At 46.3% G+C, this 12403-nt stretch overlaps 1 protein-coding gene across 5 annotated transcripts in view; it reads right to left on the bottom strand.

Moving 5' to 3' along the window:
- The window catches only part of PKLR (pyruvate kinase L/R), a 183506-nt gene that overhangs the window by 35221 nt on the left and 135882 nt on the right, over positions 1-12403 (bottom strand). For all 5 annotated transcript variants that reach the window (XM_069650066.1, XM_069650072.1, XM_069650077.1 and 2 more), the window contains exon 9: positions 10109-10275. In XM_069650066.1, coding sequence (XP_069506167.1) covers positions 10109-10275 — 167 coding nt within the window. The remainder of the gene's footprint in view (positions 1-10108; positions 10276-12403) is intronic.

Raw genomic sequence — 12403 nt, 5'->3', positions numbered from 1 at the left:
ACCACGCATGAACTTGAAAACCAGTCCATGGGTTTTGCATTCCTCGTTGTTGGAGTGTTCGTTTCCATATCGCAGGGCCCTCGTGGCCAGTGTTTGCAGTCATAGCAGACCAGGACGGTCCAGGGCGCACTGGGGCTCTGCTCCTTGACTCTGGTGTCCGAGGTCTAAGACCTGCAACGAATCGTCTAATTGGCAAGTCTCGGATTCAGCGCCTCTCAGAGCCAAACAGCAGCAAAACAGTTCTTGCAAAAACAGGATGCACCGCCCTTTACTCCTCGGCCGGGCTCCACGCTGCAAGGGTGGTTGAGGCTGCTTCTTGAAGTAGAATTAAGTCACGTGACTGTTCACGTGACCGCCAATGGGCTTGCCTCCTCCAGGAAGCGAGCACGGAGTAGAGTGGCAAGAGTCCCAGACTCGCAGTGCCAATGGAAAATGCTTCGCAGAACGAACTTTCACAGTTCAATGGCAAACTTCCTCAGTGCAGCTTTGCTTCTTTGGCCTAGGCAATCATCTTCATTCACAAAGGTGATCCCGGGAATGATAGGCCCATTGCTTTAATTGACTCTTCCAGCAAGGTTTTTCCGATTCTCCTAAGAGACTTGGCTGAGAAGGATATTCTGCCACGTTTTCAGGTGGGGTTTCGTAGACACATGGGAACCTCCTTTAATGCCACAATACTGAAGCACCTGCTGCACACCGTGAAGGGATGCCAGGTAGGCAGCATTTAGATGCCTCCCTGGACTAGTCTTCTGCCTTTGACGGTGTGCAGCAGCAGTTGCTTTGGGACAAATTGTTGGAACTAAAGTTGCCAACAAAATTGATTCAGCTTATTGCTTTAATGCACAAAAACCCTAGGTTGATGGTTCGCCTTACTAAGCAAGGGGCAGTATCTAGGCCCATTTTGACCAGTTTAGGGCTTAGACAGAGCTGCACCTTGACACCAAAACTATTCAATCTTCATCTGAGACATTGAGGAGCTATGGGCAACCCATCAAATGATCCTGGTTAAATTGGCCCATCTACAGCTTCATTGGCTGGCCTTTGCAGATATTTAATGACTCCGTGGGGCCTCCAAAGAAAGCTGTATATCTTCATTCAGTATAATAGGAAGCCTAAAACTATGTGGTGGTCCTTGGGCGCTGTAAGTGTTGAACAGGTGGCTTCCCTACTAACCAATGTCTCATCCATTAATTTGTGATCGAAAATCCCAAAAGAAATTGGTACCTTTGTTGTCCCGCATGAAGATAATTTATAGGAGGCTGTGTAGATATACTTGCCTCCCGGTTATGAAATACCAAGATAAGATTGAGCCCATTCTGCTATATGGCCTAGAGATTGCACCAGCAAATCTCGGACCTACCCTAGACTCCATGCAGGCTATGTTGTAGAAGAAAGTGTTGGGGCTCTCCATTGCCATTCCAGAGGCAATTTTGCACCATGAGCTTAATTCAATTTCCCTTAGTGCCCGATTTCAGTGGAAGCAGCATTGATTTATCACACATTTTTCTCCTCACAATTCCATCGTTGAGGACTTCCAAAAAATTCTGAAAACGTCAGTCAAATCAGTCATGCAATCCAGAGACGCAATGAGTGAACTGTTAGCTTGCACTGGGTCCTCTGAGTTGGAACTGGCGGAAAATCCAGAGGCTGTGAAAAGGAAAATGTTTAGGGATGATTGGCGATTGACTCGAGGCCTTGGGCTCCTACATCTTACCAGTAATATGCAAGGTTTCCTCATCGGCTGGGTGACTTGTGTATACATTAAATGTTTCCATGTGCTAAGGCCCCCCCTCGACATGCATGCATTTCAGGCTGAACCATTTCAAAACCAAAGAACGGACCAAACATTAGGATGAAGAAATGCAATCTATATCCGGTCGTTTCTGCAACTCGCGCCGTTGCTTGGAGACGCTAAAGAATTGTATTCGATTGCCCCATGCTTCGCACAATAAGATGGGCTTCCTTTCCTAAGGAAACACAGCTTTTCCAGGGAGCGCTCCAAGGAGCTCTTGTGGTCGAGACATGTGGGGTGAAAATGTGTCTTGTCCACTTTTTAACAGCTATTGTACATGAACTATATTTTTCTTCATCTCTTATTACGTTTTCATTATATTGTCTTCAGTTTTTAGGATTTCATGTAGTTTTATGCTGGTTTCATTTGATACTCTAATGTTGTGTAAATTTTAAATTAAACTAAATCACAATTAAACAAATTGCAATAATTGCCTGCAAATTGAACCGTTCTCTGTAGCTTGAAGGATGGCAATAATTTGAGCAACCCAATGGCCATGAACTTGAAAAAAGGTCCTCTGGAAACGGAAGCAAGGGGAAGGAGCCACAGCCTTAGCAAGCCATCCAATTTGACTACTAAGAAGCAACCATCAAATGCAAAAGGAAGGGTACTTCAAGAATGGTACCGTGCCTTTTCTTCCTCTGCTGCATGGGATCATAAAGGAATAATCTAATCAAATCACAAAAGAAGGCATAGAAGACGGCGATGAAGCCTGCCTATCAAGGAGGTAACCTGCATGCAGGTGGGCTCTTGGCAGGAAGCAAGAGCTACATTTCCATATGGAAAGAATAACACATACTGTTCAGCTACTCATGGAAAAATAAGAGCCTAGTAAACTATTTTGGAAGTGCACTAAATCAATTCAAGGTAAGCATAGCCCAATGTTGGTTTTAGAGAAGAGCAGCAGCTGTTCAAGGTCAGTATAACCAAGAAACCAACAATATTTCTAATATAGCAATAGGCAGTTTACCAAGCATATTTTTCAGAAGTGTGGAATACTATTCCAAGTTAAGAACTCTAGCAGACTTAAAGGCAATCGGCAGTTCAAGTTAAGTAAGGACCTATATATTTTTCAGAGGGGCCATATGCAAAGATAAGTGAAAATGCTAAGACTATTTTAGAAATGCACTAAAGCAGATCAGGGGAAGCAACATCCAATGGTACACTTTTGGAAGATCAGCAACAATACAAGGTGGGTAGATCCTATTGGTAAGCTTATACACATTCAGTTCAGAACTGATGACAGTACCAACTTTAACTACTTTCAGTGAAACATTTCAATTAAGTAAAATAACGTATACACTCGAGGGGCTACAAGCAACCCAAAGGTATTCACTTCAGGACACTTTGCAACTTATTCTGTTCAGGAATCAAAGTTACACATCAAGGGGGTTCCCGGGGCGATTCCGGCTAGGGCGCGGTGGATGTGTAACGATAGTGTTTTGCTGGATAAGGAACTTAAAGAAGTTTTACTTGGTTCTATTGGGGAATACTTCCTTCTTAACGACACAGGGGAGGTGAGTGTCCATGGAGTGTTGGACGCGTTTAAGGCCACTATCAGGGGCGTGCTTATGGAGATGGGCGCGAGAAGAAAGCGGGAGAGGGGAAGGAAGGAGGCAAAGTTGAGGAAGCAAATTGAGGGCATCCAGCCGGGAGGAAAGTTGAGATCGCAGATGGCTCCGGGCAAATGGGAAGAGATTCAGAATCTTAAAGCTCAATTGTCAGTGTTACTTGTGGGGCAAACGGAGAGAAAGTTGGCTTTTTTGAAACAGCGGTATATGGAGCGGGGGGAGAAAGCGGCCCGTATTCTGGCGTGGCATTTGAGGGAGCTTCGGAATAGTTGGAGGGTGAATCGGATTAGTGGTCGTACGGGGGAAGGAGTTGTGCAAGAGGACATGATCGCAGCAGAGTTTGGGCGGTATTATGAGGACCTGTACGCATCGGAATACTCTGGGGATGGGCGCGACGTAGACTTATTTTTGGAGTCGTTGCAGATCCCTCGACTTTGTGCGGAGGGGCTTACCAGGTTGGAATTGCCTATCTCCTCCCAGGAGGTGATGGATACCATTGCCTCCCTGAAGAGCAGTACGGCTCCGGGGGATGATGGCTTTACGGTCCGTTTTTACAAGATCCTTCGCTCCGCAGTGGCACCCTTTCTGGCTAAAGTATTCAATGCTGCCCTGGACTCAGGCTCTCTGCCCGTCTCTATGATGTCAGCTCTCAGTGGTGTTGCCGAAGGAGGAGAAAGATCCCGAGCACTGTCAATCCTATAGGCCCATCTCGCTGCTTAATGTTGATAAGATTTTGGCTAAACTCTTGGCGAACAGGCTCTAGTTATCTTCCCTCCCTGGTTCATGGTGATCAGGTTGGCTTCGTCCCTGGGCGGCAGAGTTCGGACAATGTGAGGAAAACCCTGGGGTTAATGTACGAGTCGTCGAAGCAAGATCTGGAGGCCTATCTTTTGTCGGTGGACTCTGAAAAGGCCTTTGATCGGGTCGAGTGGCTATACATGGGGAGAGTGTTGAGGAAAATGGGCTTTGGGGACAATTTTTGAAAGTGGGTGGCTGCACTATACAATGGTCTCACGGCAAGGGTGTTGGTCAATGGTTGTACGTCACAGGATTTCTCGCTTTCTCGGGGTACGCGTCAGGGGTGTTCCCTTTCTCCTTTGTTATATGCACTGGCGATGGAGCCTTTCGCCTTCGCCGTCAGGGCTGATGAGGGTCTTTCGGGGTTGCGATGTGGTGACCATGAATTTAAATTGTCCTCGTTTGAGGACGATATTCTGGTGTATCTGACAAACCTTCGCTCGGCCCTAACACGTTTGTTAGGACTGATTCGGCGGTTCGGTTCCTTCTCCGGGCTTAAAGTGAATCTGTCCAAGTCATGTATAATGCCCATGGGGGGGCTGGATCTGGAGCTTGAGGGAAGAAAGGAAGTGTATGGGGTGCGGGTGGAGCGGAATTCCATCAAATACTTGGGCGTCACCATCCCCAGAGACCTCGGTAAGGTGTTTGAGCTCAACTTCCCTCCCATCCTTGCCAAGATCCAGAGTGACCTACTGAGATGGGCTCCCCTGACTCTTGGTCGGATGGTAGTGATTAAAATGAATGTTCTCCCGTGGCTTCTCTACCTCTTCGTTCTTTGCCTCATTGCATTCTCGCGTTCTACATTTCATATGGAATGGGAGGAGGCCTAGGGTTGGGTTTCCTTCCCCGACGCTCCCAAAGTCCCTTGGTGGTTTCGGCTTGCCGGACTTTAGAGGGTATTATAAGGCAGCTCAGTTACGGGTTCTGCTGGAACACTGGAGGGATGATCTGCGCACATATTGGACATATGTGGAAGATGTTCAGGTCCATCCTAGAAAGGTTAGGGACTTCCTGTGGGCTCCCAAGAATTCTATTCCAGGGCTTGTTAAGTCCCATCCTACGATCGCAGTGCTGTGGACGGTTTGGAAGCCCTCCAAGGACAATATGCTTCTCTCCTCCTGGCCCTCTCCTTTGTCGTCTTTGTGGGGTGCTCCGGTTGATCTGGACAGGAAGGGGTTCTGAGAAACAGTCCTGTCAGACCAGGGGTTGGAAAGGGCGGCGCAATTGTTTGGGGATGGGTCCTTTCTGGAGTATGACCATTTGGTGAACCTGTTCGAGGCTAAGCCCCCAACGGTTTTTGAATATTTGAGGCTGAAGGGAATCCTAACTCAAGCGCGTTGGTGCGCCGACTTGTCGCGCCACCTTACCCCATTTGAGAGGCTTTTTGTGGAAGCCACAACTAGGAAGGGATCCCTTTCTAAGATATATAAAGTGCTTATCTCTTCCAATCTGGTGGGTAGGCAGCCTTTCAAACGTATTTGGGAGGAGTGGTTGGGCTTCTCCTTAGACGATCAATTGTGGCTGTGGCAGTCTATATTCAAGGCAGTGTCTTCGGGAGAGCTATATACAGCGGCGTTGGAGCATAATTTTAAGGTGTTACACTCCTGGCATTCTTCTCCAGCGGCCCTCTCTAAGATGTTTAGGGAAGTTTCCCCTTGGTGCCCTAAGCAGTGTGCCAATAAAGGTACCTGGTTTCACATGTGGTGGGAATGCCCGGTTATTTGCCGCTATTGGACAGAGGTCCTTAGCTGGATAAAAGACATTCCGGTGACTTGCCCTTCCATGCATCCTTTGGAGGTTCTTCTGGGCACTCCTTTGCCTGATAAAGAGGTGGGTTCCTTCTCGAAGGCGATGGGGGCCATGCTGAGGGTGGGACGATTGGCTCTGGCTCAGAAGTGGAAGAGCCCCATAGCGCCTTCTAAGTCGGAGTGGTTCACTAAGCTTATTTCCATCTTTACATACGAGAAACTTGCTGCCATGGTCAAGGATTCTATGCCCTCCTTTCTGCAGGAATGGACTGGTTATTCTGAATGCAGACTGAAGCCTTGAAATTGTGATTTGCACTGTGATTATTTGTATGGCCACTGGGGAGGGGAAATTGTGGCACTTTCTGAGAATCCCGGGTCTTAGAAGATGTGGGGCCCCTGTTACCAGCTGGACCTTCTGTACTATTGTGTTTTGTGTTTCGACCGTGCTCATTGCTCTTTGCACTGTTTTTTGGCGGCCTGGACATCCTGGGGTGTGGGGTGAGAAGGGGTGGGAGACATGAAAGGGGGAATAGTTCTTTTTGGGTGGAATTTGTTTTGTTCCTGTTTTTGCTCTCCATGGGAGAATTTGTTTATCTCTTGTTGAAAATGTTCAATAAAAATAAAGTGGAAAAAAAAGTTACACATCAAGACATTTACAATTAAATACTTTTCAACACTGGTTTTATTTCAAAACAGAACCATAATCTTTCAAAGTCCTTCCCAATTCTAGGGCATGAGTTATCTCAGAGGCAGAAGAGGGAGCCCACCCCCCTCCCACAGGGGTCTGGGAGCCAGCAGTAAGCAGGTCAGGATAGGGGTCAGATGCAGGACAGTCAGAGTTCCAGAGGATATCTCCTTGAAAAAGCAAGTAGCAGCTTCAGAGACAGTGAAATGTGTTCAGGCACTACACATAACGCTCCCTAAAGGCATTCCAGCATTAGGCATGGACGAATGGAATGGGCGAACTCAAACACAAAAATTGACACGAGACTTATGGTATGCATCACCCAAGCCAACACAGTAACCTCAGCAAAGACGAGCTTGGAGGTGGTCTTCCCGAAGCAGCAGCACAGGACCCAGTATCTCGATGATTGGCCTGGTGATGACAACGCTGGATGGGAACTGGCAACATTGAACAGGAGAGGATCCCATAAAGGATTCTTCAAGGCTGCCAATGGCTGTCTGCATTCGGCGCCCTTTTGCAGGTACTGAATGAAGAACGAATATCGGTGGTCAGATTCTCATCACTCCCTCCGTCCAGCACTCTTGTGTACTCCTGCTGGACCGCCAGAGACACAAGTTGAATCTCTGAAGTCCCCTCACCAAAGTTTGGACAGGACTCAGACTTCAGAAGACCATGCACTGCATACTAGCCAGAGATCCCTGGGTATTGGCGTTTTGCAACCCCGGAAAGGTCACAGCATGTCGAGAGATGGCTCACAATGCCTGTAGGTAAGGGTTGTCATCTTCCAGACCCCCCAGGTCGCTTGGAAGGAAGCGTCAAAACAGACCCGTTACACAGCAGGCTCTGCGGTCGCTGGAATCAGTTGCAGCCATCTTTTCTTCATCTTCCTATTCAGGTTTGGTTCCAGTGGTCGACTGGTCTTCAGCTTCCAGAATCAGACTATTTAACAGGAACCCACACAACTCCTGCAAATTCTCCCTGTAGCTGACAGAAAGCGGGTGGCTTTCCAATCAGCAACGCCAGCTCGACAGTAAGAACTGGTTCCTTTCAGGCACACTGGAAGGCAAAGGGATGCAAATTTTCAGACACCATCCTCACTTCATGCCTTCAGACACTGAAGGCTCGGCGGGAAACACAAAATGTTCCCGCCCTAGACAAAACTTCAACAGGGACCTCCTAGGACAGCAGAGGAAGACCCAAGCAACAAGCACACTCCATGGGAAAAAAGAAAGGAAGCAAGCCACCATTCTAGCAGAATGGTGACCCTTCTGTACATTACTGTGGCTGTTTTGACAGCCTGCAAATAATATTTGGTCATAAAAGTAGATACACGGACCAGCCAGCCATAAGAGTTAGCTTGCTATTGTAACAATTCTTACTATGTTAGAGAGAGGGGATATCATCCATCTTCCCCAGCATTCCTCATAAGGTGCAGTGTTTTGCCCTCACATAAAAGGTAAAGGAGATGGACATCCCACTTTACCCTTGGGAACAGTAGTTCGCCCAAAGCAAAATGGAGAGAAAATAAGAAGGGGAAGTCAACGCAGCAACACTGCCAATAAGAGCCGTGTGCTGCCATAGGAAAATGCTGTCAGCTCAAACGTCATCAGGACCTTCAAATCCACACTACACCATGGAGAGACAGTCACCCATAAAAAGAGAAAGAAAGGAGAGGGGGGATAGATTCCCACTCACGTATGAAAAATAATCACCAAATCCAGCAAAAGGTTTGGGGTCGACAGGTAAGATTTCACAAATATAAAAATCATATATATATATATATATATATATATATATATATATATATATATATGGTTTGCCAGCGCTCCGCTCCCTGCATAGTCACAAGGACTCTGCTCCAGAAAGGTATTGCGGTTCCATCCCTGCACATCTGCAAAAGGGTTGGAAGAACCAGAAACCGAGAATACCAGCAACTGACCGAGTCAGAGGTGCACAAAACAGATCAAACCAAAGGAGTCTCCTGGCTTTACTGCCTGTGCTTGCCAGTCTATGCCACTTCAAACAATGGAGCTGTGCTTGCAAGAAACTTTAATCTGCTCTGTACCCCAGCAACAGTAGCTCTTTACAGCACAACAGCATTGGCAGGACCTCTACTTTCCTTGCTTGACGTTATTCTTCAGCTACACTGAAGCTGCCAACCTATCCCCTTGCGAAGACCAGTCGACAACCAGAGTTCTGGAAATTGCCAAAGATACCTGGCCCAACTGGTCGAATCACTCAGTTTGCCCTCGAAAATGCACCAATCAGAGATTAAGGTTACTCTTACGGTATCCATCAGAAGCCTTTCCACCTCCCACTATTTTATATAAGAGTGAAACCTATTTGAGCCAATGCTGGTACAAAGTAGATACTCTCTCAACCCCCCCCCCCATCAACCCTCTCCCCCACCCCCCCCGAGGAAACCTGTGATAATCTTGGTACCCAAAGCCTTGGATGACATTTGAATTTCCAATTAATCCTAAAAAGTGTCCCAACCTAAAATAAAATCCTGTACAGCACCACTTTCTGAACCCAAAACACCCTTTAAAGAGATGCACCAGAATTTCATATGCCTTTGGCTGGACATGATTTATATAGGGAAACGTGGTATGAATTTTACTTATGTGCCCTACTAGGAGTGACTTAATTGCCTGCTCAAAACTACCACTAGGTGAGACAAAAAAAAAGTTAGTTTGCCAGTTTGCTGACATTTAGAAGGCAACCTGCACTGAAACTGTACGGCTGAAGGAGTCCTAGCTGGGCCTCACACCAAACCATTAGTATCAATTGTTTGTCCCATTTTCTGAGAGAAGCTTTTTTGGGCCAAGGTATCGGTGCAGAGTCAAGAACAAAGACAATGCATCTGAAACAGAAAAATGCATGTAGAAGGTGGAACAGAGGTATTTTGAAGGCTTCAGGGGAACAATCAGAATTAAAAGCTTGGACTTTCAGAAAGAAAAAAGTATATTGAGAAAAACACTTCACAGTGAATGGAGAGATATTCTAACCAAATGAGTTCTTGAGGAGTGACCAGGAAACTACACAGAGGCTGTGGGGGGACACCAACATCTTATCTACAACTCCTAGTCGTACATCGGAACCAAAATCATTCCACTGGGTCTATGATCAGGAGGGTCTAGGGGAGAATTTGGATAAACCAGCCCAACAGAACATTGGCCTTTGAGAAGACCAAATGACGATACATGCAGAGAGTAAAAACACAAGGTTCTTTGTGGCAGGAAAATTCCTCAGATATACAGATTGGGAGGCACATTGTGGCAGAAACAAGTGTGGTACCCAGAGGTCCCATCACATAATACACTTGCATTCTACTCAGAGAATTAAGGGGCATTGCATCAGACTACCAGGAGGACATGCTCGCCCCATTCCATAAGGTCACCTTGCATGCCACTCCCTGTTGTCACCTACTCCGCTCTCAGGGAGGGGTGTGAAGTCATAGCATTTAAGGACAACACTCACCAGTTTCAAAAGTTAGTCTCCCTCCAAACTTTACCTGCCAGATGTGGTCAGCACAATGATGGCGCCTGCGCAGCACTTGAATGATGCCTCAACAGCCCCAATTGCTGTGACCTCTGTTGGGTCATGTGATAGCGGAGTGACTCGGCGAAGCTCTTCAAACAGCTGCTGGTTATAAATGGCTGCCTCGGCCTCTCTGGCAATCTGCAAAATGAAACCGCACATTGGTCTTTCAGTCAATATTACTTATACACGCTACAACAATCAGTTTGATGGCACCCAAGAACCAATTTGACATGAATAAGCCCAATGTCACCATCCTACCATCACACATTTACCTAGCCTTTGTCCATGCAACTATGGTCTACCCTGACAACCCAATCACTGATATTGTAAGGAGGGGAGTTTCTCACAACAGGACATCAGAGGTATCTGAATACCACTTTTCAGGCTCCAGAATTATTTTTTCCATAAAGCGAAAGTAGAACGTTTCTTGGTGGATCATCACCATCAATATATTTTGGGCGTTTGGCATAAAAGCATGATAAAAACCATTTCAAAACTTTGATCCTTCAGATCAATCATTAAGAAAGTTTTAATAAAGGTTGCAATTCATAATCACTAGTGGAGGCGATACAGTTTGAGAATCTACAGTTTATGAACAATAACAGTGTACCCTAGTTTCCTTTTTTCGATACATCTATATTAGCATAAAGGCTCAATCATTTGTCATTTCTTTTCAAAATTCCATCCTGCAGGCCAGTGCCTTCATTAAAAACGGTGATGGCACAACAAATACATTCACTGATTTTAAATACATAGAGTACTCGCATCTCTCCTACAACTAATGCCAGGTACTTTCAGTAGCAGAGTTTAAGCCACTTGGTTCTGAGGGTGATATACTACGGGAAAGGACATACAAGTATTCTTCAGCTCATATTTTATGAGGACGTTTGGGTCAAAGCCCATATCCAGTAATAAGTTGGCAAATATTTTATGGAATCTGATGGGTCGTTAATATATGTCTAGGGACAAATGCAGCATTTCATTAAGTTTTTTAATAAGGACTGTCGAGAATATATCCAGCAGCTCTCAAAACCCAGTCAGTCAGTGTTAAGATTTTCATAGCAATGATAAGTCTTCCTGACCTGGGTCAACCACAGAACTTTGCTTTTACTGGTTTATTTTCCTTACACTTTTTTCCACTCAGAATCTTACTCTTTTAATGGATGTCATTTTTAAGACTCCATATTGGCTTTTAAAAAAGTATCCTCTGCCAGTTTTTTTGGCAATAAGTGCCTATTGTTGATGGGTTGCCCTATGGCATTCCTTTTAACTTTCTCCAGCTAACCTTGTGAGACCTACAGTTCCCAAGGGTAGAAAGGATCTTGGGATCCCTTTTACATTTTATTAAGTGAGACCAGCACCCCCCAGTTTATGTGGAGTGCTGGGGAGATACGGAGTATCCCCTTTCTCACTTTAAATGTAACTTTACAAGGACAAAAACCTTTAGTGGCTGGTGGCAGTGAACAGTTTTATTAATTCGGCACGCCTTTACCAAGGGCTGTTTGCACATCGGTGCTCATTTTACCAAAATTAGCCCAGTCTGTTTTTTCGCCATTTTAGTGCCCCTTGTCCTTTCTTGTCCCTTCCCCAAACATCCAGGGTGGGAAATTCCCGTTTCATTTTTATATCTTTGGCAGGAGTCCTGTGGACTCCCCCGCCCAGGCTCCAGAGTGTGTGAAGGCAGGAAGCGAGGGAGGAGTCCAAAACTCTGCAAACTGGGAGGATGGCTATCCTGAAGGGATTGTAGCCCCCCTCACCCCACGCCCCTCCGTTTGAATGTTGCAAGGCTGTTTGGCTGGGATCCTGCATAAAGTCCGATCCTGGAAGCTGAAGAGTTAGTCGACTACTGGAACAAAAACCAAAGGAAGATTAAGCATTTGCGGCCAAGATTGATTTCCAGTGCCCAGAGAACCTGCTGTGTAACCAGAGCCTGCTGTAGCCCTTCCTTCCAATCGACTTGTCGACTCCAAAAGTGATAACCCTGCCGAGGAGCCTGGCGAGACCCACTAGACTCAACACCTGCATCCCACGCCGTGCTGGACCCTTGCAGGCTACAATACCCCCAATACCATGGCGACTCGAGCCATTGTGCGGGGCATAGTCTTCTGAATTCCAAATCACGCTTAAACTTCGTGGGCATCTTGCTGGATGCCCGAGGCATGATTCCAGTCTGAAAAGTCCTCACCAGTGACGAGAATCGACTGGCGATATTCGGTTTTATGTGCTCCTGAAAAAGGTGCCAAATTCACAGAGCCGCATCTAGCCC

Source organism: Ambystoma mexicanum, chromosome 1p (assembly GCF_040938575.1).
Source record: "Ambystoma mexicanum isolate Mex_15411 chromosome 1p, UKY_AmexF1_1, whole genome shotgun sequence".
In the NCBI taxonomy this organism is placed as follows: domain Eukaryota; kingdom Metazoa; phylum Chordata; class Amphibia; order Caudata; family Ambystomatidae; genus Ambystoma; species Ambystoma mexicanum.
Note: the sequence above shows the minus strand (reverse complement) of the source record. Positions and strands in the feature narration are given on the sequence as shown.